The sequence below is a fragment of the Danio rerio genome, chromosome 23 (assembly GCF_052040795.2).
Source record: "Danio rerio strain M-AB ecotype USA chromosome 23, GRCz13ab, whole genome shotgun sequence".
NCBI classification, from domain to species: Eukaryota; Metazoa; Chordata; class Actinopteri; order Cypriniformes; family Danionidae; genus Danio; species Danio rerio.
Genome location: NC_141043.1, coordinates 30,643,002 through 30,665,856, shown reverse-complemented (window position 1 = coordinate 30,665,856; position 22,855 = coordinate 30,643,002). Strand labels below are relative to the sequence as shown.

Below are 22,855 nucleotides of genomic sequence, written 5' to 3'. Positions count from 1 at the left end.
TTATCTGCATTAAATGGTTTTTACAGTGATTAAAGAGAATCTTTAAGACAGGGCTTTCTGTATGAAACTTGTAAGAATCTTTAATAAAAATCAAAGAGAAAAATAAAGTTTTATGAATGAAACTTATACAAGGTATATTTTTTCATGTAGAGGTGAATGAGGTGCAGAGAAGCAGAGTTAAACTTGCTCAGAGAAAGGCTGTTGTTATCAATCATTGTTTACTTCACTAAATCACTTGAATGGTGAAGGGATTGATCGAATATGCCTTTAGATAAAAAGTTTGTGGAAAAAAAGGTTTTTTTTCAATGTATTTTTGCCCATATCCTGTCATAGTAATAGTGACTTCACACAAAATTAATAAAAATTCTATTATTGCCCACCTTTTGATCTTGGCAAATCTATTAAATTGCATGCTAAATAATCTTCATTTGGAAAAATTTTTTAAAAATGTTTTTACAATTAAATTCAACAAAGTGTTTGGACATTTACAGTGTTAAGCAATATTTTAATATGCATGTCTTTTTGTTTTGCTTTTTCTTACAGAAGCCCATCTCAGGAGATGTTCTGTGATGTGTATGTGACGTCTACAGCAGTGCAGAGCTTCATCTGCCTGACCTTCAGTGGCCCTGCGATATGTTGCGGTGGGTGAGCGAAAGAATCGTCTTCCTTCATCCAAACTCTTGTGGTCTTGCTGGCCTCAGCAGCAGGCCGGGGGCAGCACAGCCTGTCATTATTTCTAATACCATTGCTTTATTTTGTTTCTGATATTAAGTTAAGTGAAGCAAAACCTCTAGTGTCGTGAAAACATACAGATTTAACGCTGCGTTATTCCCACAGCCCAAATTCCCTTAGCGGTTACTTTGGATTTAAAATGCATGACTGTTCGAAGAAGAGGCCTGTTCTTGTGCTTTCAGTGGTGAGAATGATGTTTAGAGGAACGGATATACTCGCACACTCATATTGTTGATTTTAGGTTAAGTGCTTTAGACATACCCTGTCATAGCAGGTTGCGGTTTGGAGAAATGATTGATGGATCACAAATGAAACTGAGGAGAATATGCTGTGAAACACAAACCCGTTATTGAGCTTAAACCTTGAGCCGTCTTAGGAAATGAGTGGTTGTCTCAGAACGTGAGTAATGAAAATATAAACTTTATTGTGCTATTACTCTATATGAAAACAACATATCTAAACGGAGCTAAAATATTCCATTTCATCAGAAAAAAAGCCATCATACAATAATAAATACTTTTCATTCACAATATTAAAAGAGATGGTGTTCAGTGCATGTAAAACACAAGTGTGGAGACGAGCAAATCAGGCGTTTGACAAAGTAATCATGTCTCTCTGAGATGTATGTGGCCTTATTTTGATCATCTACACTGTAAAAAAATCAGTTATTTTACTTTTTTTCCAGCAGTGTGCTGAAAAAAACATCAAATAACGGCTGTTAAATTACAGACATTTACTGTAAAATAATGGACTTTAAATAACAGAAATTTCCTTAAATTTAAATGTCTGTAAATTACCTTTTTGTTATTTTACAGTAAATTTCTGTAATTTACCAGCCGTTATTTTACGTTTTGCAGAAAATATATTTTTTTTTTACAGTGTAATTTGCGATCATCAGCATAAGTTAGCACACAACCGTCTGGAATAACGTAAATAATAATGCTAGTGTATTCACCCTGCTTTCAGAGTAAATAATTTTCTCACATTGCAAGTTGCAGCATAAATATATATAGATCATATCTATTTATAATATTTACAACGTTTTGGTTATGTTAGCTGATATACAAAATACAGTTTTCATAATTGTGGCTCTTTCAGAAACATAAATGTGAACTGTTTGTCCACTGTAAACTAGGTACTAGAGCATTTACAGGATTATCTTTACACACTTACACACAAAAAACCTAATATGTACTTGTGCGTAATCAATGTAGTGTCTTTGACAGCTTCCGACAGAAATCTCCCTCGACAGCCATTTCTATAGTAAACATGCTTCTGTCAGAGTCAATCTTAGGTCAATCTTCCCAATACTTTTCCATCAGTACAATAACATGGTGTACCACATAATAATAAATGGTATTAAAAAAATGGCAGGAGACTCAAAGCAGTGACGGGAAGCATGGCAGGTCCGAATGGGAAATCACAAGAGGTTGGGCCGAGTTCGGGATTCCGCTACATAGTAATCGGAAAAGGAAGCCCCATCCCTTGAGAAGCACTTCACACAGCTTTTTGTGAGACGAGGAGGACTGCAGCTAAAGAAAACAAAACGTTGAAATATTTTAAAGAACCGCCCTCTTGTTAGAGTTTTGCACTGGTTTATGAGAGAGCATGCTTGTGGTTCGCTAACCACAGGAACATCTGTCAAACTGTGTCCAGTTACTACTTTCTTACTTCTACGCTCCCCGGAGTACCAGAGATGGAGATGAGGAGAGGAGAAGACATGCTGGAACGTCAGGACTGCTGCTTTGAGATTCTACATTTCAAAATGTTTCTGCGTCGCACATTGCGTAGTGGTTCTTGACCCATTTGAAGACCTATACTGAAGTAACATGACGGAAATGTTGTGTTTTGTGAAGCCTACCATAACCTGACAACTCCACACGTGAACTTTTGAGCTTTTCTCAGTAGTTAATACATTGAATACGTTTGCCTATTTGGTGAGGATGTTGGTTTAAGCCCCTTTTTCTCAAATTTCTTGCTTAAACTTAACATGTTGGTTTATTCCTCTACACTACAGGTCCAAAGTTTGGAATAATTGGATAAAAGTTTTAAATGATTTTAGGAAAATCCTATCGTGTTTACCTAGGCTGGATTTAAAAATAAGTGAAATTGATGAAAATAGTTGTATCTATCAACATTCAATATTCTAATATTTGTTGAATTTCAGCATATTCGCATGATTTCTGAAGTATTGTGTTGACTCTGAAGACTGGAGTGATGTCTTTGAAATGGCAACAAAACAGTAGTACTGTTTTTACAGAATTACTTGGTTTAGATTTCTACATATTCCTTGGTCTTGCCCTGACTTAGAAGAATATTGGAATGAAGTCTTTGAGGTTATTGCCATAGTTGTAGGTACGAATGTGCCTAGAATGCCTACCTTCTTAGGAGATACTACACTACTTGATCAACAAAGCATTCATTTGTCAGATTAGCCCTACTAGCAGCCATAACATGTATGACTTTGAGATTGAAGGGTTCTAATCCACTTTCTACTTCCGTGTGGATTAAAGAAGTGTCATCTTATGTCCATCTTATCATTTCTTACTTGGGTATAACAGGACAGAATGCTTAGAACCTGACCTTTTTTATGTTTTCTTGTTTAATTTTATTCATGCACTCTAAAAAAAAAACATAAAGTAAAGTTATTTATTGGCCATTGGCTTATTTATTTAACCCAATGGTTGAGTTAAAATATTGGGTGCTTTGTTGGGTTATTTTTAATCTTTATTAGATTATTTATTAATAATATTTTGAATTTCAACAGTCAACAGATTTAATTAGACATAGAACATCTGTATTGTTATGCATACGTAATGTTGTTTTTGCGTCATAAAGTTAATTTAAGCTCTAACATAATAATGTTGTTGTTTTAACCAAAATTACCACTCCGTGTTGTGCGTTTTATATCCATTTCACCAGCACTCTTAATTGTTGATGATATAGTCGATCTATATTAAACGGATAAAAAACACTTGTGTCTGGAACTTGAAATGTAATGGAAATAAAGCATTTTCATTATTTTTGAAAACTGTAAGTTATTTATTTACACAGCCATAATTATCAAATTAATAGTAGTACTAGTAATAGTAGCAATAGTAGTACCAGATTGGGAAAAAATTACATTTAATTAAAATAATCCAATGCATTGGGTTAAATTTTATAAAAAAAAAAAAGCAAAAGCATCTGGGTAAAATAACCCATAGTTGGGCAGGTGCTATAATAACCTAGTTGGGTTATAAGTTGGGGTATTTTTAACCCAAGTATTTTAACTGAGGGTTTTATTTGTGGCACTACTGTTTGAAGGTTTGGGCTAGGTATAGGGCAGTATGTTTGGGGATGAAAGATCTATTTAGATCATAACTTTGTTGTACTTTTGTGTTTAACTTGGAAAAACCCAATAACCATAATGTTAAGAAATACTTATTTTAAATCTTCATTATTCCAAACTTTGAACCTGTGATCTATCACTCCAGTTCTCAACAGCACATTTTGTAAGCCCTCCCTATTTACCACCCCGGATTCAGAACATCAACACATTAGCTGTAAGCTTCATGAACTGAAGCATGCGTTTCAGATAGGAAAGACAAACAAAACTCCTCAAGGGCAAGAGCTGAGAACCCAGGGTCACCTCAATGGCCCATTTCTATAGCCAATTTGGGAGCCTTCTCCTCCAGTTTGTGAGTCTGTTGTGTTTTCTCCTCATAGACACTGATGGACAGTCTGTGTGCTGGTGCAGTTGAGGCAGCTCACATGGCAGCACCAGTGGAAAGTACAGTGGCATCTTTCGGTGACCTGCTCCATTCGAGTCTTGTATCCTCTTCCGCAGCACAGCAGCTCGCACCCATCCAGAGCTGGCGACGAACTGTTGCAGGTACGTCCTGATGTGCCGTGTGTTCCAGTTTTGCCATTGTAGGAACAGAAGTTAGGTGATTTTTCAAAGTAGACGAGATCCCGAGATGAAGGGAGTTTATGCGCTGGGTTTTCTGGTTCCAGGTGTCGGGGATCTGCTCGATGGGATGCGCGATTGCTGCCTTTGTTGGCATACACAACTCGGGATGCTCCGTCAAAACGGTCCTTCAGGTAATCTCCCACTAAACGGAAGCTGGGAAGTCTCATCCAACAAGTTCGCACAGTGCAGGATCCAGACATCCCGTGACACTTGCACTCCTGCTGCATCTCTGATGCGACAGTCTGGAAGGAAGGAGAGAAAATTGATATAATGGATTTAAATGTTTGGTCACACTTTATCTTGATGGTGCGTTTGTTGAATTTAAATTACATTGCATCTACATGCCTACTAATTCTCATTAGATTATAAGCTGACTTGTTAGTTTGGGGTTAAGGTTAGGATTAGTGTAAGTTGACATGTACTTGCAAAGTTTCTTATAGTCAGTTAAATGTCTGTTGAAGGAGCAGTATCAAGAGGTATTAAGCAGACAGTCAAATAATACTCAAATGGACCATCAACATAAAATGTTACCAAGCGTATTAAAACATATATATTGAAACTTGCATAAATATTGAAACATTTCTATTGAAAGTCTGTTTTCTAATTTGGATTGAAAATTATATACTCATACATTCATTCATTCATTCATTTTCTTTTCGGCTAAGTCCCTTTATTAATCTGGGGTTGCCACAGCGGAATGAACTGCCAACTTATCCAGCATATGTTTTACGCAGCTGATGCGGACCCATCTCTGGGAAACATCCATGCCCTCAATCACACTCATACACTACAGACAATTTAGCCTACCCAATTCACCTGTACCGCAACACTGTGGGGGAAACCGGAGCACCCAGAGGAAACCCACACGAACGCAGGAAAACATGCAAACTCCACACAGAAATGGTAACTGACCCAGCTGAGGCTCGAACCAGCGACCTTATTACTGTGAGGTGACAGCACTACCTACTGCGCCACTGCATCGCCCATATTTATATATTTATGAAGAAAACTATTGCATAACCTCACTAACCCTAATCTCTTCTGCTGTTTAAGCGTAAAATAACAGCACATCAATTATAATGCCTGTAAATCTGCTAGTTGGTCTGACGTTAAAGAAGATATGTGTATTGATAGATGTGTTATGTAATTAATACATGAGATATGAATCAATATAGAGAGCTCAGCATAATTAAGTACACCCCATTTTGAAAATTATTATTATTTTTTTTTTCTCAGTTAATAGGCAATGTATTTTGGTGCATTTGAACAAAACCAATGAATTACACAGATTTATTAATTTACATATTTTAATAACCAAAAATCTTTAGAAATGGAGAGATAATACCTTTAAATTCTAGTGAAATATTGCAAAAAAAAACTAGAAAATTTCAACATTTTTGTTTGTTTGTTTCTTAATTTCTTTCTCTTTTTATATTTTGTAATTATTATTTTTCCCTCGCATATAAACTTTGGTGTGCAAATTTTTTGACCGTTAGCTTTAGTACTAAAACTAATGTTATGTGTATATATAAACATAAAACTTATAATCAATAAATTACAGCTAATATATAATATTTAAGGAGTGTCTTACCATTCGCCCTGCCTCATTGTTGTGCAGGTTGGTCAGATAGCGTAGATCTCTGCCCCTCTCGCTGGAATCCACAAACTCTCGTCCAAACATCCTGCCAAATTCCACATTGTCGCTGCAGCCTCCCCAGTGCCAGTCTGGCCCTCCAGGACCACGGCGCCGGTAGTCACAGGTGCAGGACTCAATGGCCCCTTCAGAGCAGGACCGAGCCACGGCGTGAGTAACACCAGCACTTGTAATGGCAAACACAAACGCAGTCTCGCGACAACCTGATCAAATAAGGAAATCAACTTACAATCTATCATATTAGGGGGTGAACAGTGTTTTTTTTATACAGCTGACATTTTTAAAATTCTAGGCTAATGGAAAGAAACACTTCTATTGTTCCTTTTACAAAGCTTTTTTGAATTTTTTTTTTTTTTTTGTAGATGCAGATTTTAATTATTATACATATTTCTATTCTTTCTTTTTTTTTTTTTTTTTTGAAAAAAAATGCTGTTTTCTCAAAAAAATGTGTTATGTTTTTCTCTGGCACTGAGCCATAAATCCTCATTTCTGCAGACTTAAAAAGATTTATTCATATCTACAAAAGGAAAGTTTATATGTAATTTGCCTAAATATATATAAATATATTATACATACACGTTTTATTCTCCTAAAAATCTTTTTCCTGCTATTTGCAGTTTTTTCTATTATAATTGATACAAATTTTGACTCTGATTTTATCATCAGATTTTTGTGCCAGCATTTCATACAAATTAGCTTCTATTTATTTAAAAAATATATTATTTGCATATTTAAACATAACATTTTCAAATAACCTAACTTTTAAGAAAACTTGTAATACAACGTTTGCAATTCCTAATATAATCAATCAACTGGAGAACTATGCTGATAATTATTACTTTGTTTTCAGTGTATTCACTTGCAGTGTCAGATTTTATAATTGTCTGTGTTCCTATTTCAGTATTTGAGGTATGAATAGTATTGAACACATCACTTATGATGCCTCTCTCAGAAGCCATGCTCACCTCGGTTGACAATTTTGCCAAAGACATTGGGGCTGTGGGTAGTGGGACAGTTCCAACGGCGGTTACGAAACTGCCATTTGCATTCTTTGATGGCTGTGTGCAGACCTGCTGCAATAGCATGAAGGATGCCAGGGTTTTGCCTGATCAGCTTTCTCTGGCGGCGACTTAGCAGTGCCAGGCTTGGGTCGAGTACCAGCTGCACATTCTTAGAGTTAGTGAGGAGATTGCCCGAGGATGCCACATTCACTATACCCCTAGTAGAGAGAGAGAAGACATGACTTTAGTAAGTTGGAAAAAGGTAATTGGTCATTTGAAGATGGGAAAAATTATGCCAGCCAAGATCATGGAGCTTTAGAGCTTTTTCTTGTAGTATGTTTACAGTGATGTTTGTCTTTAATAACTAACAGATGATATTTATCCTGTTAAAATGTTTTGATTTATTAGAAGTTTTGGAACATAATATCACAGTAAATAAAATATACAATGTTAGTGACATAACATATTATGGTTGGGAATATAAATATAACATATTTATATTCCCAACCTCAATTGTTGGCAGGTTTGGATATGGCTAGCTTTATAGGATGTGAGAAAGCATGTCCAAACTATCAATCATGTCAAGTTGCATATTTGTAAAGTTTAAAAATAATAACGCTTTTAAAAATTTTAATAAAGCTTTAAAATTTGCAAAACTAATTTTATTTCTAAACAAACATATATATATATATATATATATATATATATATATATATATATATATATATATATATATATATATATATATATATATATATATATATATATAATATTAGATTAAAAATATATAAATTGCAATCAATAATAGAATAATTACAATATATGTAAAATATTTATATGGATTATAAATAAGAAATTTTCCCAGTTCTTGGTTGCAGCTGGATAAAACATATGTTGGATAAGTTGACGGTTCATTCCACTGTGGCGACCCCTGATTATTAAAGGGACTAAGCTGGAAAAAAAGGAATGAATGAATGAATAAATATGAAATGTAGATTTTTATTTATCTTATAGACATCTGTTCTGATCTGTCAGCGCAAATTTAACAATATAGTAAACTGAAATGTATTATTTTGATGTGATTAAATAAATGGTATCCTGTTTATATCTGTATGCACACAAACATAATTTACATAAAAAAAGTAAATATATATATATATATATATATATATATTTTTTTTTTTAATTAATAATTTTACTATTATCATTTTTCTTATTTTATTACTTATGCGTAATACAATATATTCAGTTCATTATGCCTTAATTAAAACAAATTACAGTGTTTTAAATTGATGATAAATACTGGTATTTCTTCTCTACTTTGTGTATCATTTTTAATTTCCTTTTCATCGTCATTATGAGATGTATACACACACAGCTTTGGCTCATATGTCGTGTCTAGATTTAACCTACTCCGGAATGCTGAGCACAATACACGAATTCGACCCTGAAAGCGACCTGGAAAGGAACTGCTCCCAGCCATAAAATAAATCCGCATTTAATTTATCCCACATTGGATTGAAAAATCTTGTCCCGTGTTCAAGCCACACTGTCAAAATGACAGAGAGAGAAACCGAGAAAGAGAGAGAGAAAGAGAGCGAGCGCGCGCAAGCAGTAGCTCCAAGTAAACACATTTAGATTCCCATTTATTTATCCCATCTAGTGAGTGAGCTTGACTTATCCGTTTTAAACAATCCCTTTTCAATGTACTAGCCTACTTTATAATATCAATAATAGACCATACTGTTTTTCAAAATTAAAGGGATAATATGGGTAGCTCCACGGATGCCCACTTTCATATGTTCGTTTACGCAGTGACAATTTCAGTTCAACCACTAAATGACGCAAGCCAATAAATCTTCTTCTCCACGTTCTGAGAGGCTTTATTTGAACATACAGGTTGTGAGCGCTGGTTGTTCACACTAAATCAATATGTCCTATATGAGTATATCTTATATTTTAAAGGCCTGTTGTCTCTTACCACCACCGGCCGCTGTTGTTGACCGCCCCTGTGCCAGTGAGAGAGGACACCAGGAGGACACATGCCGCTTTAACTGCGAGAAGCAACGCGAGAACCCGCATGATATCTGAAAGGGCAAAGTTAACCAATTAACCTCAAATCAGATTCACGCAATAGCACACACTGTCAGATATAGCCCATTTAACATCTTAACAGATAGTTAAGCTAAACTGCAATGAAATTATACAACATAATAGATTTATGTAGCAAATTTAAGGGGGAATATAGATATAGGCTACAATAGTTTCGGTTACATATGCGTTTAAAGTATTCAATGAATGTCAAAATACTGTTAATGACAACACTTTAATAATCTGACGTGCAATGGAAAGGTTGCAATGATGTTAAAGGTGCATGGGACCATCGATGCCAATAAACAAAGTTTATTTAAGAGCAAGTTCTGTAATCTTACAGATGAAGTAACCTGAAATTAGCAAACATAAACGTTTATCATTTAGTACAAAAACTTTAGGGATTCCATTAACATTTTTAAACAAATGCCCTATAATGCAACAAATGTTTCGTTTATGAAGAACCATATAGCCTATACAGCTCATGTATTTTTATATGAAATGTTTAAAAAAAAACTAGAAACAACATTTATATTTGACGTTTAACTTGAAAATATAAAATAAATTGTTTCCATTGAGCATCCACTTACCACTCCACATTCCAGTGCGCCCGACAGCGTGGGTCAGCGTTTATTCATAAAATCAGTGTTGAATCACAGAAAGGGTCCTGGATGGGATGCCAGCGCAACTGCTGCTGCTGCTGCTCTTACTGTCTGTGTGTTAGTGATGCTCTGCTCACAGCACTGAGCGCGTGGGACAGTCCCGTAGACCTGATCCCCTCGGTGACTGATAGGCGACACATTGTTCACTTATTGAACGCTACAAGATGAATAAAAAAGGGATTTGCTGCTCTCATCTCCCTCTGTTTTTTTCCTCCCTCCTTTTGAGTGGAACTGAATGGAGGGATAGCTTAATTCTTCTCATTGGGCACAATGAATACAGGAGGCAAAACACGAAATAAAAGAGAGGAGATGAAGAAAAGATCCGTTATAGGCGCTTTAAATTACATATCATTTTGTAATCCTCGTCCAGAGATTCCTCGTGTACATTCAAGCGAAATCATCTGAAATGCAGCCCCTTCAGGCGCCTTCCGTCCGTATATGCAGCGCGGATTTATTCCTTCTCATTGTAGCGGGTGTGTGTGTGCGCGCGCGCGCACCGTTTGTTTCCTCAGTTCTCTCTGTGTCGATTGTGTCGCGCCACGGTTACAGTAGGGGAATATAAAACATCTTAAACTGCCCTTTTTACCCGGAGTACATGCATGCATTACTCCCTTAACTGCGTCTCCTCCCTCTTACGCGTAAAAATGTTTTTATAGGTGTCCATGCATGCGCTCTGAGTTTGCACTCACCCGTTTGTTGTGTTTAGCCTAAATAAAGCACATCAAGTGGAGACGTCATGCTATAATTATGGTTAAATAAAAAGGAGGATATTAAAGACACGAGGACAGTGATTAATGCTGCGCCGGTGTCTTATTTTACAAGAGAATTAACCGGATAATGTTACATTTATGTATTTTTATTATATATTTCTTTTTTGTAGTATAGCATAAGTCTTAACTTTTTAGCCAGCCATATGCGTTTTTGATATACTCCCTTGAAAACAAAGACTAGATGGAGGTTTTCAAAGCAATGCCACAGAAGAACCATTTTGGATTTAATATAAACCTTTTAGTGAACGGTTCTTAAAAGGACAATTATTCTTACTGGAAGTCTAAAGAGACTTTTTTTTCATTTATGTTAAGTTACTAAAAAATGGCTTTGTGGCAATGTAGAAGAGCCATGTGGATTCACAAAGAACATTTAAGAGCCTGAACGGTTCTTGTGAGCAATATTTAAGGCTATTATTAATATTATTATCATTATTTATATTATTATCAGTATTTAATATTATTATTATTATTATTATTATTGGCATTGATGCAGGTTCCACGAAGAACCTTCAAGATCCACAAAACCTTTTACATTGCACAAAACATTCTTTATAGTGGAAATTTTTCTTCACGTTATTAGAAAGTTGTTTAGACAACTATTAACGAACTGATTGGCAGAATGTTCTTCATCATGAAAACTCTATTTCAGAACTTTTTTTAAAGAGTACAGTGTGAAAAAGTCTTTATTGAAACGGAAGGGATTCATAAGCTTCTCAAACCATAAATGCCAGTACAACCTTTACTCTTCAGGAGTCTTTGTGTGATGGAAAGGTTCCATGATTTCTTCATGGAACCAGATGGCAGTAAAGAATCTTTATTTAACACTGTGTTTTCATATTTGCTTGCTTTTAGAAATTAATAATTTAATTGGAGCTGTTGCGTTGCGTTATAAAGGTCACTTGTACATTTCAAACTTTATTCAATAATTTACTGATGATAAAATTCATTTGTTCACAAATAGTGGTATTTCATTTTAAACATCTGTAAATAAAGCATATGGTAACAACAGCAAACAGTGTTACCTGTAACCTCAAAATGTATTTTATAAACCTATGTAGGCTGTTAAGTTTGCTATTATTAGCTTAACCCCTGCTGCATTCTCCTAATTAGTTACATTTATAACTACCTTCGTTACAACACTCAATTAACTATTTTCTCAGATTTCAGAGGAGTATAATAAGAAATTGTTACCGATAAATAACTCCACTGATTTCATCTTAAAACGTGACACCAGAGTAGAAAGAGTCGAGATAAAACTGTTCACCATCTGGACCGCAGACCTCCCTTGATCGCATATGGTCAGTAAAGGCACGAATCAAATATTATCTTGCTGTCAGATTTGACTCCATACATTTATGGTATCGTCTGCACAAAGAATTATGAGCGATTGGCAAATATTAAATCGACGTATTTTAGGCACATATAAGGTGTTTGATGTCGCCTTGAAAGCATCAGAAAGAAATAGAGCACTTTTTTCCTTTGAGGGATTGAAGTAAATGGCTAACTGAAGGAAGTGCGCTTTTGTTAGTGGTATTTAATGAGGGCTGCTTTTCTAGGCTTAGCCTGCTCTTATACTCTTGAAGGATCTTAAACAGGTTTTCCTGAAACACTCATGCGATGCGCCGCAGATTAGCGGCAATCCGGTTAAAGGGACGCCTTTTATATACAAATCAACTTCAAATCACTTTTTAAGCCACTTAGATATACACGCCAAGGCAAAATGCTAATGCACTTTTCGTTGCCAGAGCTTAAGAAGAGGAATAGAGGTGATTAGCTCCAATACAAGAATTGATCTTCGAGAATAGAAGGTGATTAGCCGGAAAACCAAGAACTGTTGTCAGGATTCCGTGTTACGAATGGATTTAACTCAATTTCATGACATTAATCCTGATTCTACTACTGTTAATGGTAATATTAATAAAGATAAGAAGCAAGATGCGCCTTCTCGGGTCACTTAGAGTTTTTACACCTGCTGCGCATAGTGCATAGCTGACCACCAGCAAGATAATCCTTTAATCTTGTAAACTGCTAATGCTCCAAATATTCTGGTTTATACTTCTGTATGTTCAAGTCTTTTTGAGTCGTATCATCACGTCTCAACGTTGCAGCTTGCAAAAAAAAAAAAAAAAGAAAAGAAAGAAAAGAAAGAAGAAAAAAAACACTGACAGATTGCTTATTGGACAAACTTATTACGTGCATTATGCATAATTTGTTGGCCCGCTATGTAATTGCGTATCGCTTTCATTGAGCCTTGACAAAAAGCTCTCCATCATGGTCAGTTATGGGACTAATTACACGCACAAACTCAGACGTGTATAGACAAACAAACGAAATAAGTCTATTTTCCAGTAGTGCTCTAGGCTATCTCCAGCAACAGTCAGCAAAGGCTTCTCATTAAGAGTGTCGGGCAAAATGATGAATGTGGGCCTAATTAAAGTGAAACGTCACTGCACGGTGAACTGTTGAACTGATTCGGAGTGGGAGGAAGGGCAAACACATGAACGCGCACACGCACCTCGCATTGTTCAAGAAGAACCGCACGCCTGCCTGCTGCTGCGAACCCGCTTATATTGTAGTTTATATGAATGACTTTTACTTATCTGGAGTTGGCATACACTTTTTTTGCGAGGGAGCAAAATGTCTCTTCACGACATTAGCAGTGAAGACAGGTAGAATGCTGTACTGTAAAAACTATAAAAAATAAAAAAATGCAAAGAATGCACATAGCCTACAGCAAATGTCAAGTAACTTTTAACAAGTGCATGAGCGCTTTACTAAGTTGTACATTAGGCTGTATACCCAGGTTTGTATACTGGCCATTGAAATGGTTTGCAATGTTTCTGTCCAATAACATTTAATTATACTGGATTGTTTCGCACTCGTGATCAGAAATTGTATGCATTATAACTGTCTGACTTGGGGCTGGAACCTTTACTTATTGTCTTATTTGCTTAGCCTACTTTGCTTACTTTACTGTAGGAAATTTGATATTATTATTATTATTGGCTACTTACAATTTTTTTTTATGTGCTTATATACTTGCCAATATTCATACTTTACCATTTAACCAATTGTCATTTTTTTCTAATATAAGAATTTTGGCATAAATGTGGATGTTTTTCAAAAACAGCATCCCAGAATGCAATACATAACTCAAGACGTCCAAAGACAAATAAATAATGCTCAAGAGGCTATAGCCTATCTATTTAATGAATAGCCCAAAACAAAAAGGAAAAAAAATCCTTATTTAAAACTATTTTGCATGTAATATCATGGAATAGCTTGCTTAATAAATAAAATTGCATAATAATAATAATAATAATAATAATAATAATAAAACTAATAATAATAATTAAACAAATAAACAAATAAACAATTATATTCTGATGAAAATGCTTGTTAATTTTTATTGAACAGAAAATTCAGACTATTAGTCAATGCTACTTTTGTCATTATTACTGCAAGGTGTTTATTTACCTGAAAATAACCTAAAACTGGGTTGTTAATGACATGTTTGCCCTATTAAGCATGCACACTACTATTAGACAGACGCCACAATTATCACATTCAGTTTTAGCAACACGTAAAATTTGACAGGCCTACGTTTACACCGTTCGCATTTAAAAACAAGCGCCCGAGGCGATGTTTGCCCACCCTGACGGCGCCCCCTCCTCCTCCTTCTCAGTGACATACACGCTCCAGTCCCAAGCTTCATCAAATGCTGCTTGCTCAACTCCCCGCTCCTCACACAAACAATTCAAGTCATTTCCAGTTCGTCGTTAAAGCGATCCCACAGGTGTTTTAATGTCCCGTCGAGAAAAGCGTTCGACGCAATGGAGTTACCCCACAGACAGTGTTTGGGACGAGTCCTGATTGTGACTGCTGCGCTTCTGTCACCTGCGTTCACGTAAGTAGAAAGGTGGAAGCGCGTTCACGAGATCTGTTGAAGTTAATCAGCTGTTTGTTTTAAAAGCCTGGTGACTGATATGAAGTATGATGCCTCAAAATATATTTTGCATGATTTAAATATTGAATTGCTCTAAAAAGGGACGTCTAAGGTCTAAAGTTTGTAGCTTTGTTAGTTCCAGCTGGACCTGCACATTGGAAAGTTATGGAGATACAATCACTAGAGTGCAGTTGTCTCACTTTAGGCAGTGTGCCACTTTAGGGCAATTCACAAAAAGAAAAACTTTCAGGTTACCCAGCACAGCTGCCAGTATAGTAGACTATCTATTTTAAAGTTACTTGTATTTGTATTGTAAAAATAATACTGTTAAGTATTCCAATATACATTAGTCAACGTTATAAGGTTGAAAATATTTAACAAAATTATCCTATGACAGGAATGAGTGTTCAATAGTTTTAGGACAACTTTGATGAAAGGTTTTGATCCACTTCAAATGTCTAGTAGCCTACTTATTGGCTATGTGCTACTATAAACTTTAATTGTTTGTCATTGAATAAATGGGAATGTGTCATTCAAATATTAATTATGTATTCCAATTCTTGCTGGTAGTCTACCTGTTAGTTCCTAGTGATGGTTATTAGTACTTTTCTTGATGATTCTTAATTAAAATCTACATGAAAAAATAATAATCTTACCATAAAAGCTGTGTGGTTATGGTTGTTCTTCTCTTTTTTTGAACACTCAATGGGCATAATGTATTTATTAACACCAGCGTGTTATGATTTGGATATAATACTTCCCACAAATCTTTTCCATATAGTCATTTTCTCATCAGATTGTCCTCAGGCATGCCAAGACACTGATAGAAACCAGGGCGTCTGAATATTCATGGATGTTTTCTTGCAAGGTCACAGCCTTGTTTGAGTGTCAGGCCACTTAAGCGCACAACTGTTTCCAAGTGCTGATATAAAAAGCACTAGAATTTGTCACTTTTTCTCTGCCATATCTAAAATGTTCCAGTAAGCGTGTATTGATCTTATTATTTGAAATGAATATGGCACCATAAAACCATCCGTGCCTGTAACAATATTTTCCCTGCTTCTCGTTAATGACTGAATCCATTCAATCGTTGTCATAATTTCTTCACATATGTGAGTCATTTCTACAAAGACCACATGTGATGCTAAGTAACACCAGCCTTTTGCAATATTTACTGCACCGAGTGTTACTTCATAATGATATCACTGCTATAAAATTAATTTTCTCCTTTCTAAGGGTACTGGGCAATGACATCCTCGGCCTGAAGGTGGCAGGAGAGCCAGTGCTTACCCCCAACGCAGTGTGTTTACGACTGGCAGGCCTGACCAAAAAACAGATGCGTTTGTGTGTGCGCAGCCCTGATGTCACAGCCTCTGCTCTGCAGGGCATTCAGGTTGCTATTCACGAATGCCAGCACCAGCTCAGAGACCAGCGCTGGAACTGCTCCTCCCTGGAGAACCATGGCAAGTTGCCCCATCAGAGTGCCATTCTCAACAGGGGTGAGTGGATGGCAAAAGGGGCATGGGAAGTGCTGAAGCTGAAGTTGTAGAGAGCCAATACAGTCATAATCCGGGCATTGAAATGCTACATTGGCCAAAGAGGGAAAATATCAGCGTTGAGTCATTGTGTAACGCATTTGCACCATGGAAAACATCTTTTATGAGATTTTAGATAATGATCATTATAGATAATTATCTCACCAGCTGCTTCAGTTTTTGAAGGTCATGTTTACTCTCTTAGCAGCTTTGTTTGCAGTGGTATTCAGACCAAGGACGATAACTAGAATAATAACAGTAAAGTTTTGAAAATTGGTCTTCATTTAAAAGACTATTGGAATCAGTCTAGACCATGACTGTTGGAAATACAGCACAGAGGAAAGAGATTATAATCTCACAAATCTGATTCGTCTGGATTTCTCAAGATGCATTTCTTGTAGGGAAGACTAATTAATTTAACGATACATTGACTGAATAAAACGATTACAGCTTTTCAATATGCAATTCAGATTTTTAATTCTTTTAAGAGTTTTGCATCCATCTGAAGAACAAAAAACATTACCAGCCAGTCAGAATCTAACTTTAAAACTATTAAAGAGCACCTATGATGTAAATCATATTTTGGAAGCGACAGAACTGTGTGTGTGTATAGTGTGTCCACAGTCATATTGGGGTGATATAAAGACAATAAGTTTCTTTTTTTTAAATTTCCTGATATTAATATTGGATCCAAATCCCTCCCATTTTGAGGCATCCACAACGTGACATAGGAGTGTGGTTTCTCTGCCCACCGAATTGATTGACAGTCGGATATTAACATGTCTATGTAGCAACACGTATAATCATATCAACAAGACAGGACGTGCACAAAGCAACTAGGATTAATAGATCTGTTCAGCTCGCTGTGATCATCAATCATCATCAAATGTGATCAAGAATGAGTTTTCCAAATGTTTTTAAAACAGTGCATGTTTGTAATGAATTACAGAGATTTTACTGTCTTTACTTTATCACCACAGCCAAATGTCAGTACAATTATAAAAAGTACAATTATAAAAGAAAACACTTCAATCCCGGTTTGTGGACGTTAAATCAGGTGTTTATACATTAACAAAACAGATATCCATGCAGCATTGGAAATTAACGTGCATCTTGTCACATTCGCCAAGCAAAAACAGTGCAAAGTTAAATGTGTGTCTGTGTGTGCATGAACCTTGTAACGACATTGGGTGTGACTCATTGTTGAAGAAAGGCTTGAATTGACTCCACAACAAATACATCAGATAATCATTGGGAAAGTTCTTACTTTAGTACTTCTCACAAACGTTATGTGAGATCGGCTTCCTTCATGTCTGTAACTGTGCTGTTTATTTGACGCGCACAGCCTAAGATTGAGGCACACTCTAACAGGAATGTGGGAACGGTGGGTGGGGAGAACTAGCATTTAAAGGCACAGGCCACAAAAGCAGCTACGTTATGTTCAGAGCAGAAAATCCAATATTCTGCAAGCTATAATAAATAATCTGATGGGTGTTTTGAGCTGAAACTTTACAGACACATTCTGGAGACACAAAAGACTTCTAAGTCTTGAAAAAGAGGTAAAATAGGTGCAATTTAAGCAGGGACTACAATATTGGAACACACACTTATAATGCTTATTATACAAATTTGTTAAAATGTAAAACAGTCATACATTGCCATAAGTTTTTAAAGATTATGAAACCCTATGAATGTTGATGATGATGATGATGATAATATTAATAATAAAAGATATGCATAAAATGGCTAAATCGTTTATAATAAAGACTGCAATATTCCATTTAAGTGACTATAATGCTCTGTTTCATCACAGGTTTTCGAGAGAGTGCCTTCTCGCTGTCGCTGCTGGCTGCAGGAGTCGTGCACTCGGTGGCTTCAGCCTGCAGCCTCGGTAAGTTGCGCGGATGTGGCTGTGAGGCTAAACGACGCCTGGATGACGATAAAATCCGTCTCAAGTTAACCCAGCTCCAGCTTCAGACCTTTCAGAGGAGCGGGGTGTCTTTAGCAGGTGCAGGAGAGAACACACCTGAGCTCAGCTCGCTCCACGGCAGCCTTCCTGCCAACCTGCGCTCGTCCCACCCGATGAGTCTCCTCAAGCCCTTGCCGGATGAGGTCACAATGCTGCAGGACACCTGGGAGTGGGGAGGCTGCAGTCATGATATCCGTTTTGGTGTTCGCTTTTCTAGAGATTGGTTGGATTCCAGAGGATCTCCTCGTGATATACACGCTCGCATGAGGATTCATAATAACAGAGTGGGCAGACAGGTGGGGATCTAATAATAATATCTGATAATTGGTACTGAATTAGACTTAATAAAACACTTCTTTTTAAAAATTAATTATTCATTAAATGGCAACATGGTGGCTTAGTGGTTAGCACCACACAGCAAGAAGGTTGCTGGTTCGAGTCCCGGCTGGGCCAGTTGGCATGTCTGTGTGAAGTTTCCTTCGGGTGCTTCAGTTTTCCCCACAGTCCAAAGATATGCTGTACAGGCAGTGTGCAAATTAAACGTTGACGATCATGGTGGTCAACTGTTTGTCAACTGTTAGTTTGTGTAATACATGCTTCAGTCATTTATGTACAGTATTTACTTTTAATTATGTCTAGTTTGTTAATAAAATGTATTTAAGTTTTTTTTTCAGGGTTTTGAGGGATATTTAGTGCATTTTGACTTCAGGTTTTTGACTTTTGCAGATTTTTAGCCAATTATTGAGTCTGTATTTACTTGTGTAGATGTGGGTAAATTATTATTTATTCAGTTTTTAATCAATTTCATCAACATTATTGTGTATAATAATAGTAATATGAGAAAGTTCATATGATTTATTTTGTAAAGGGATATGTTCTATCTTTTAATAGATATATTAAATGAGAGACTTGCTTTGTTTACCAAATAAGTGGATCTAGTTAAATTTGCATTGTAAACGTTAAATAGAAGGTAAAATGTATTTTTTAATTTCATATATTATGTTTTTAGGTATGATGATCCTAAAATCATTTTACATAAATCCACAGATTTTTTTTTTTTTTTTTACAAAATTCTCAGCAGAAATCACAAAAAAGGTCCACAGATTCTGTCTGGCCCTATTGATGAGCTATTTCAGATGTTTCTGTAAGTTAAATTACAAACTATGCATCTAATTTGACTTTATTTTCAGGCTAAGTATAGATACAAACACATATTTTACAAGAAAACAAAGTCTTGTGAACACAATGTCTATTGGTGCTCTAGATCTGCCAATTAGTCTGATTGGCGCAATATTTATTAACAATGGTTTGATCCATTATAGGGTGGGTCAAATGTACATTTATATGATCTATTATTTTAATTATTAACATTATTATTTAATATACAGATCAGAGAGAAGTTTTTCTCAGTATTAAAGATCTGACCCCCTTATACATCTTGTTTTAAGATCTTTCAAGGGGGATCTAGTGTTATTTAGGGGGGTCAGTCCCCCCCAACCTCCCTGTAATTCGCACCCTGGGTACAGGTGAATTGAATAAACTAAATTGGCCAGGGTGTATGAGTGTGTCTGAGTTTTTTCCAGTACTGGGTTGCAGCTGGAAGGGCATCCGCTGTATAAAACATATACTGGATAAGTTGGCAACCTCAGATGAATAAAGAGTCTAAGCCACAGGAAAATTAATAAATAATTCATTAAATGTAAACAAAAAAACTTTTATGTTGTAAAACAAATGTACACCAATATGAATTCAAGGTGTGAGGGCAATAAATTTGACAATAACAGTTCAATGTATTATTGTATTACTTTAAAAACTTAAAACTATAAGAGCTATTAAGTCAATAGAAAACAGATGAAGATGGATGTACTAGTATGTAATTAACTTTATACACCATAATCATGTCATTATGATTTGACTCCAACAGGTAGTTACTGACAATATGAGGAGAAAGTGCAAGTGCCATGGCACATCTGGCAGCTGCCAGTTCAAGACCTGCTGGTACGTTTCTCCTGAATTCCGGCTTGTGGGATCCCTGCTGCGGGAGAAATTTCTGACTGCCATCTTTATAAACTCTCAGAACAAAAACAACGGAGTGTTTAACTCTCGAACAGGTGGAAGCACTGGCTCAGATCCGCTCCGAGGCCAGCGGAGGCGCAGTATCTCACGTGAGTTAGTATACTTCGAGAAATCACCTGACTTCTGCGACCGCGAGCCTGCAGTGGATTCGCTGGGAACGCAGGGGCGGATCTGCAACAAAAGCAGCCCAGGGATGGACGGCTGTGGGTCGTTGTGCTGCGGCCGCGGACACAACATCCTGAAACAGGCTCGAAGTGAACGCTGCCACTGCCGCTTCCACTGGTGCTGCTATGTGCTCTGCGAGGAGTGCAAGGTCACAGAGTGGGTTAATGTGTGCAAGTGAGCAGCACACCTTCATCCAAATCTCCATTTGGTTTTTTGGACCGGGAGGCAACAACCTGTACCCTGTCAAATCGAATGCGACTGCAAGTGTGTTTTGCTCTCCCACAGTGTGTCTGTTTATCCGTTTCTCTCCTACTTTTAACCTCCATCATCTGGGATCTATTTGCGTCGTGTTGCTGTTGTTATTCTCGAAATGCCAAGTCAGAGATTGAGGAGGAGGTGACTCATGTCATTTGTCTTTTTTTCTTCCCCGCTTGGAATCTTCAGCCTCCAGAACCAAGCAAATGGTCTAAACGCCATCTGCACTCCTCCAAAGTCACAACAGCAGGAACAAATTATTCCTGTGAAATATAGGCACTGCCGTTTTTTTTTTACATTTTCGAAAGTGCACTTAATGTATATTCCATACTTGGTGAAATCTTCGAGAAGATCATGTCATATTGAATATTGATGGTGAAATGCCATCCTAGTAGGGTTGAGGTTTCTAAAACACTGTATCTTGCAACTTTGAGATCTTTGCATGCATTGATCATAAAGAATCAATGGCTGTGATAATTGAAGGGAACATCTCAGTGCTGTTTCATAAGATGTTATAGAGAAACTCCCCCCAGTCTGGAGCAATTGAAAGAGAATGTGCCTTGCGTCGTGGTCTGAGTTTGCTTGGTTTTTATGAAAACCAGGACAAATGTTCAGTTGATATGCTGTGTAACCCCATCCTGACCTTAAGAGAGACAGACCAATCTGCGAACGGAGATGGATAGAGTGAAGGAATGACTGGAGAACACTTGTGCCTCCCGTGGATTTTTCGCAGCTGATTAAAAACAGTCACATCTCATCTCATACTGCTGAACAATGTTGAATGCCAGATGCCTTTGATGCGAGAATGGAAGACATTTATACTCTCAAGTCCAGAGTTAAACTGTATTTAAACAGTTGCCATTACAATCTTATTACAGTGAAAGTGATGTATACGATTTTGAAGGCTTCATTTTGATGCTTAGGGAATGACCTTAATTCTGTGGATGAATTAACTTTCATATATTGTCATTTTTTAAGAAGTGTGTAGAGAATTAATTTACCTACAGTATGTTGTAAAATGTTGTTTTTGAGAAACCTTTCTTGGTTTATCATGGTTTTAGAACCAGGAAAGACAAGAGGAAGGGTCATAGATTGGCATATTAGACATAAATATAATTCTTCTCTTTTGGAGATTTTTTATACTGAATCTGACCTCTCATAATGTGCAACAGGGATAGACTTTCATAAAGAGATTTATAAGCAGATTGAGGCATGAACCTGTCTTATAGGGATCAACTGTCCAAAGTTGTGCCATGTGCTGCTGAGTACTGTTTGTCCTTGTCTGTGAATCCGCAACTGTCAGAAACTGGACCACTGTGTGCGATTTCCTAACTAAACACAGACAAACGTCTGATGACTACGCTTTGTCTGAATTTCTTTCGAATGCACAAACATCTTAGGAATAAATGAGTTTTTCTGAATGATCCCTCACGAGGAAGCGCTGTGAAGTGACCACCCACGGTCTGCTGGCTTTATCAAACTCGCTTCTCATGGTATTTCCTCTGGCAGTAAAGATGGGAGTGGAAGAGGACTTGAGAAAGAGTGGCGTGGAATGATAAAGCGCTGGATATCTGGTTTGCATTTCTTTATTCCTTTATCATTTCACCCTGGAGCTGCTGCAAGAGGGAATTTCCTGTCGCTGTTTCTCCCATGTGTGAGACAGAGAAATTGGATGGTCGTAGACCCCCCCCCCCATCCCACAACCCCCCGACAAAATGCAGGGTAGCCAATCGCACATACAAAGCAACATACTGACAGCATCAAGAGTAATGACAACCAGACACTGCCACAGTTAAAACAAAAGGGCACCGAACCAATGCTGGGTCAAATGAAAATATTTCTGTAAGCTACCATATGGAAAGACAAGTCAGACGGATAGATGGATGGATGAATAAATGGATGGATAGGTAGATGGATAACTTTGGATGGATGAATGCGCAAGTACAAGCAAATGAAGGGATGGGTGGAAGAAGAGATGGATAGTACAAACAGATGAATGCATGATAAGGTGTTTTGATGGATGGATGGATGGATGGATGGATGGATG

General features: G+C 36.8%; 2 protein-coding genes across 5 annotated transcripts; one reads left to right on the top strand and one right to left on the bottom strand.

Moving 5' to 3' along the window:
* Window positions 1–1,136: 1,136 nt before the first annotated feature.
* Window positions 1,137–10,175, bottom strand: wnt1 (wingless-type MMTV integration site family, member 1). 2 transcript variants are annotated; one of them, XM_087305039.1, is made up of 5 exons: window positions 10,021–10,175; window positions 9,321–9,426; window positions 7,304–7,557; window positions 6,276–6,541; window positions 1,137–4,926 (listed from the first exon to the last, which is right to left on the bottom strand). In XM_087305039.1, the coding sequence occupies exons 1-5, from the start codon at window positions 10,028–10,030 to the stop codon at window positions 4,435–4,437; spliced, it is 1,128 nt and encodes a 375-aa protein (XP_087161165.1). In that variant the 5' UTR covers window positions 10,031–10,175; the 3' UTR covers window positions 1,137–4,434.
* Window positions 4,441–22,168, top strand: wnt10b (wingless-type MMTV integration site family, member 10b). Of its 3 annotated transcripts, none has more exons than XM_087305048.1 (5): window positions 4,441–4,606; window positions 4,729–4,815; window positions 16,045–16,307; window positions 18,157–18,608; window positions 20,237–22,168. In XM_087305048.1, exons 3-5 carry the CDS (start codon window positions 16,145–16,147, stop codon window positions 20,729–20,731), a joined length of 1,110 nt encoding a protein of 369 aa, XP_087161174.1. In that variant the 5' UTR covers window positions 4,441–4,606; window positions 4,729–4,815; window positions 16,045–16,144; the 3' UTR covers window positions 20,732–22,168.
* The last annotated feature ends 687 nt before the right edge of the window (window positions 22,169–22,855 follow it).

Bases quoted from the DNA above. Each gene is read 5' to 3' on its own strand.
- wnt10b (XM_087305047.1), top strand. From the start codon at position 6,457: ATGGCCCCTTCAGAGCAGGACCGAGCCACGGC. The intron at 6,489-16,044 runs GTGAGTAACACC...CTCCTTTCTAAG, and splicing joins GAGCAGGACCGAGCCACGGC to GGTACTGGGCAATGACATCC. The intron at 16,308-18,156 runs GTGAGTGGATGG...GTTTCATCACAG, and splicing joins GAGTGCCATTCTCAACAGGG to GTTTTCGAGAGAGTGCCTTC.
- wnt1 (XM_087305039.1), bottom strand. The intron at 6,542-7,303 runs GTGAGCATGGCT...TTATTTGATCAG, and splicing joins TGGCAAAATTGTCAACCGAG to GTTGTCGCGAGACTGCGTTT. The intron at 4,927-6,275 runs GTAAGACACTCC...CCTTCCTTCCAG, and splicing joins ACAATGAGGCAGGGCGAATG to ACTGTCGCATCAGAGATGCA.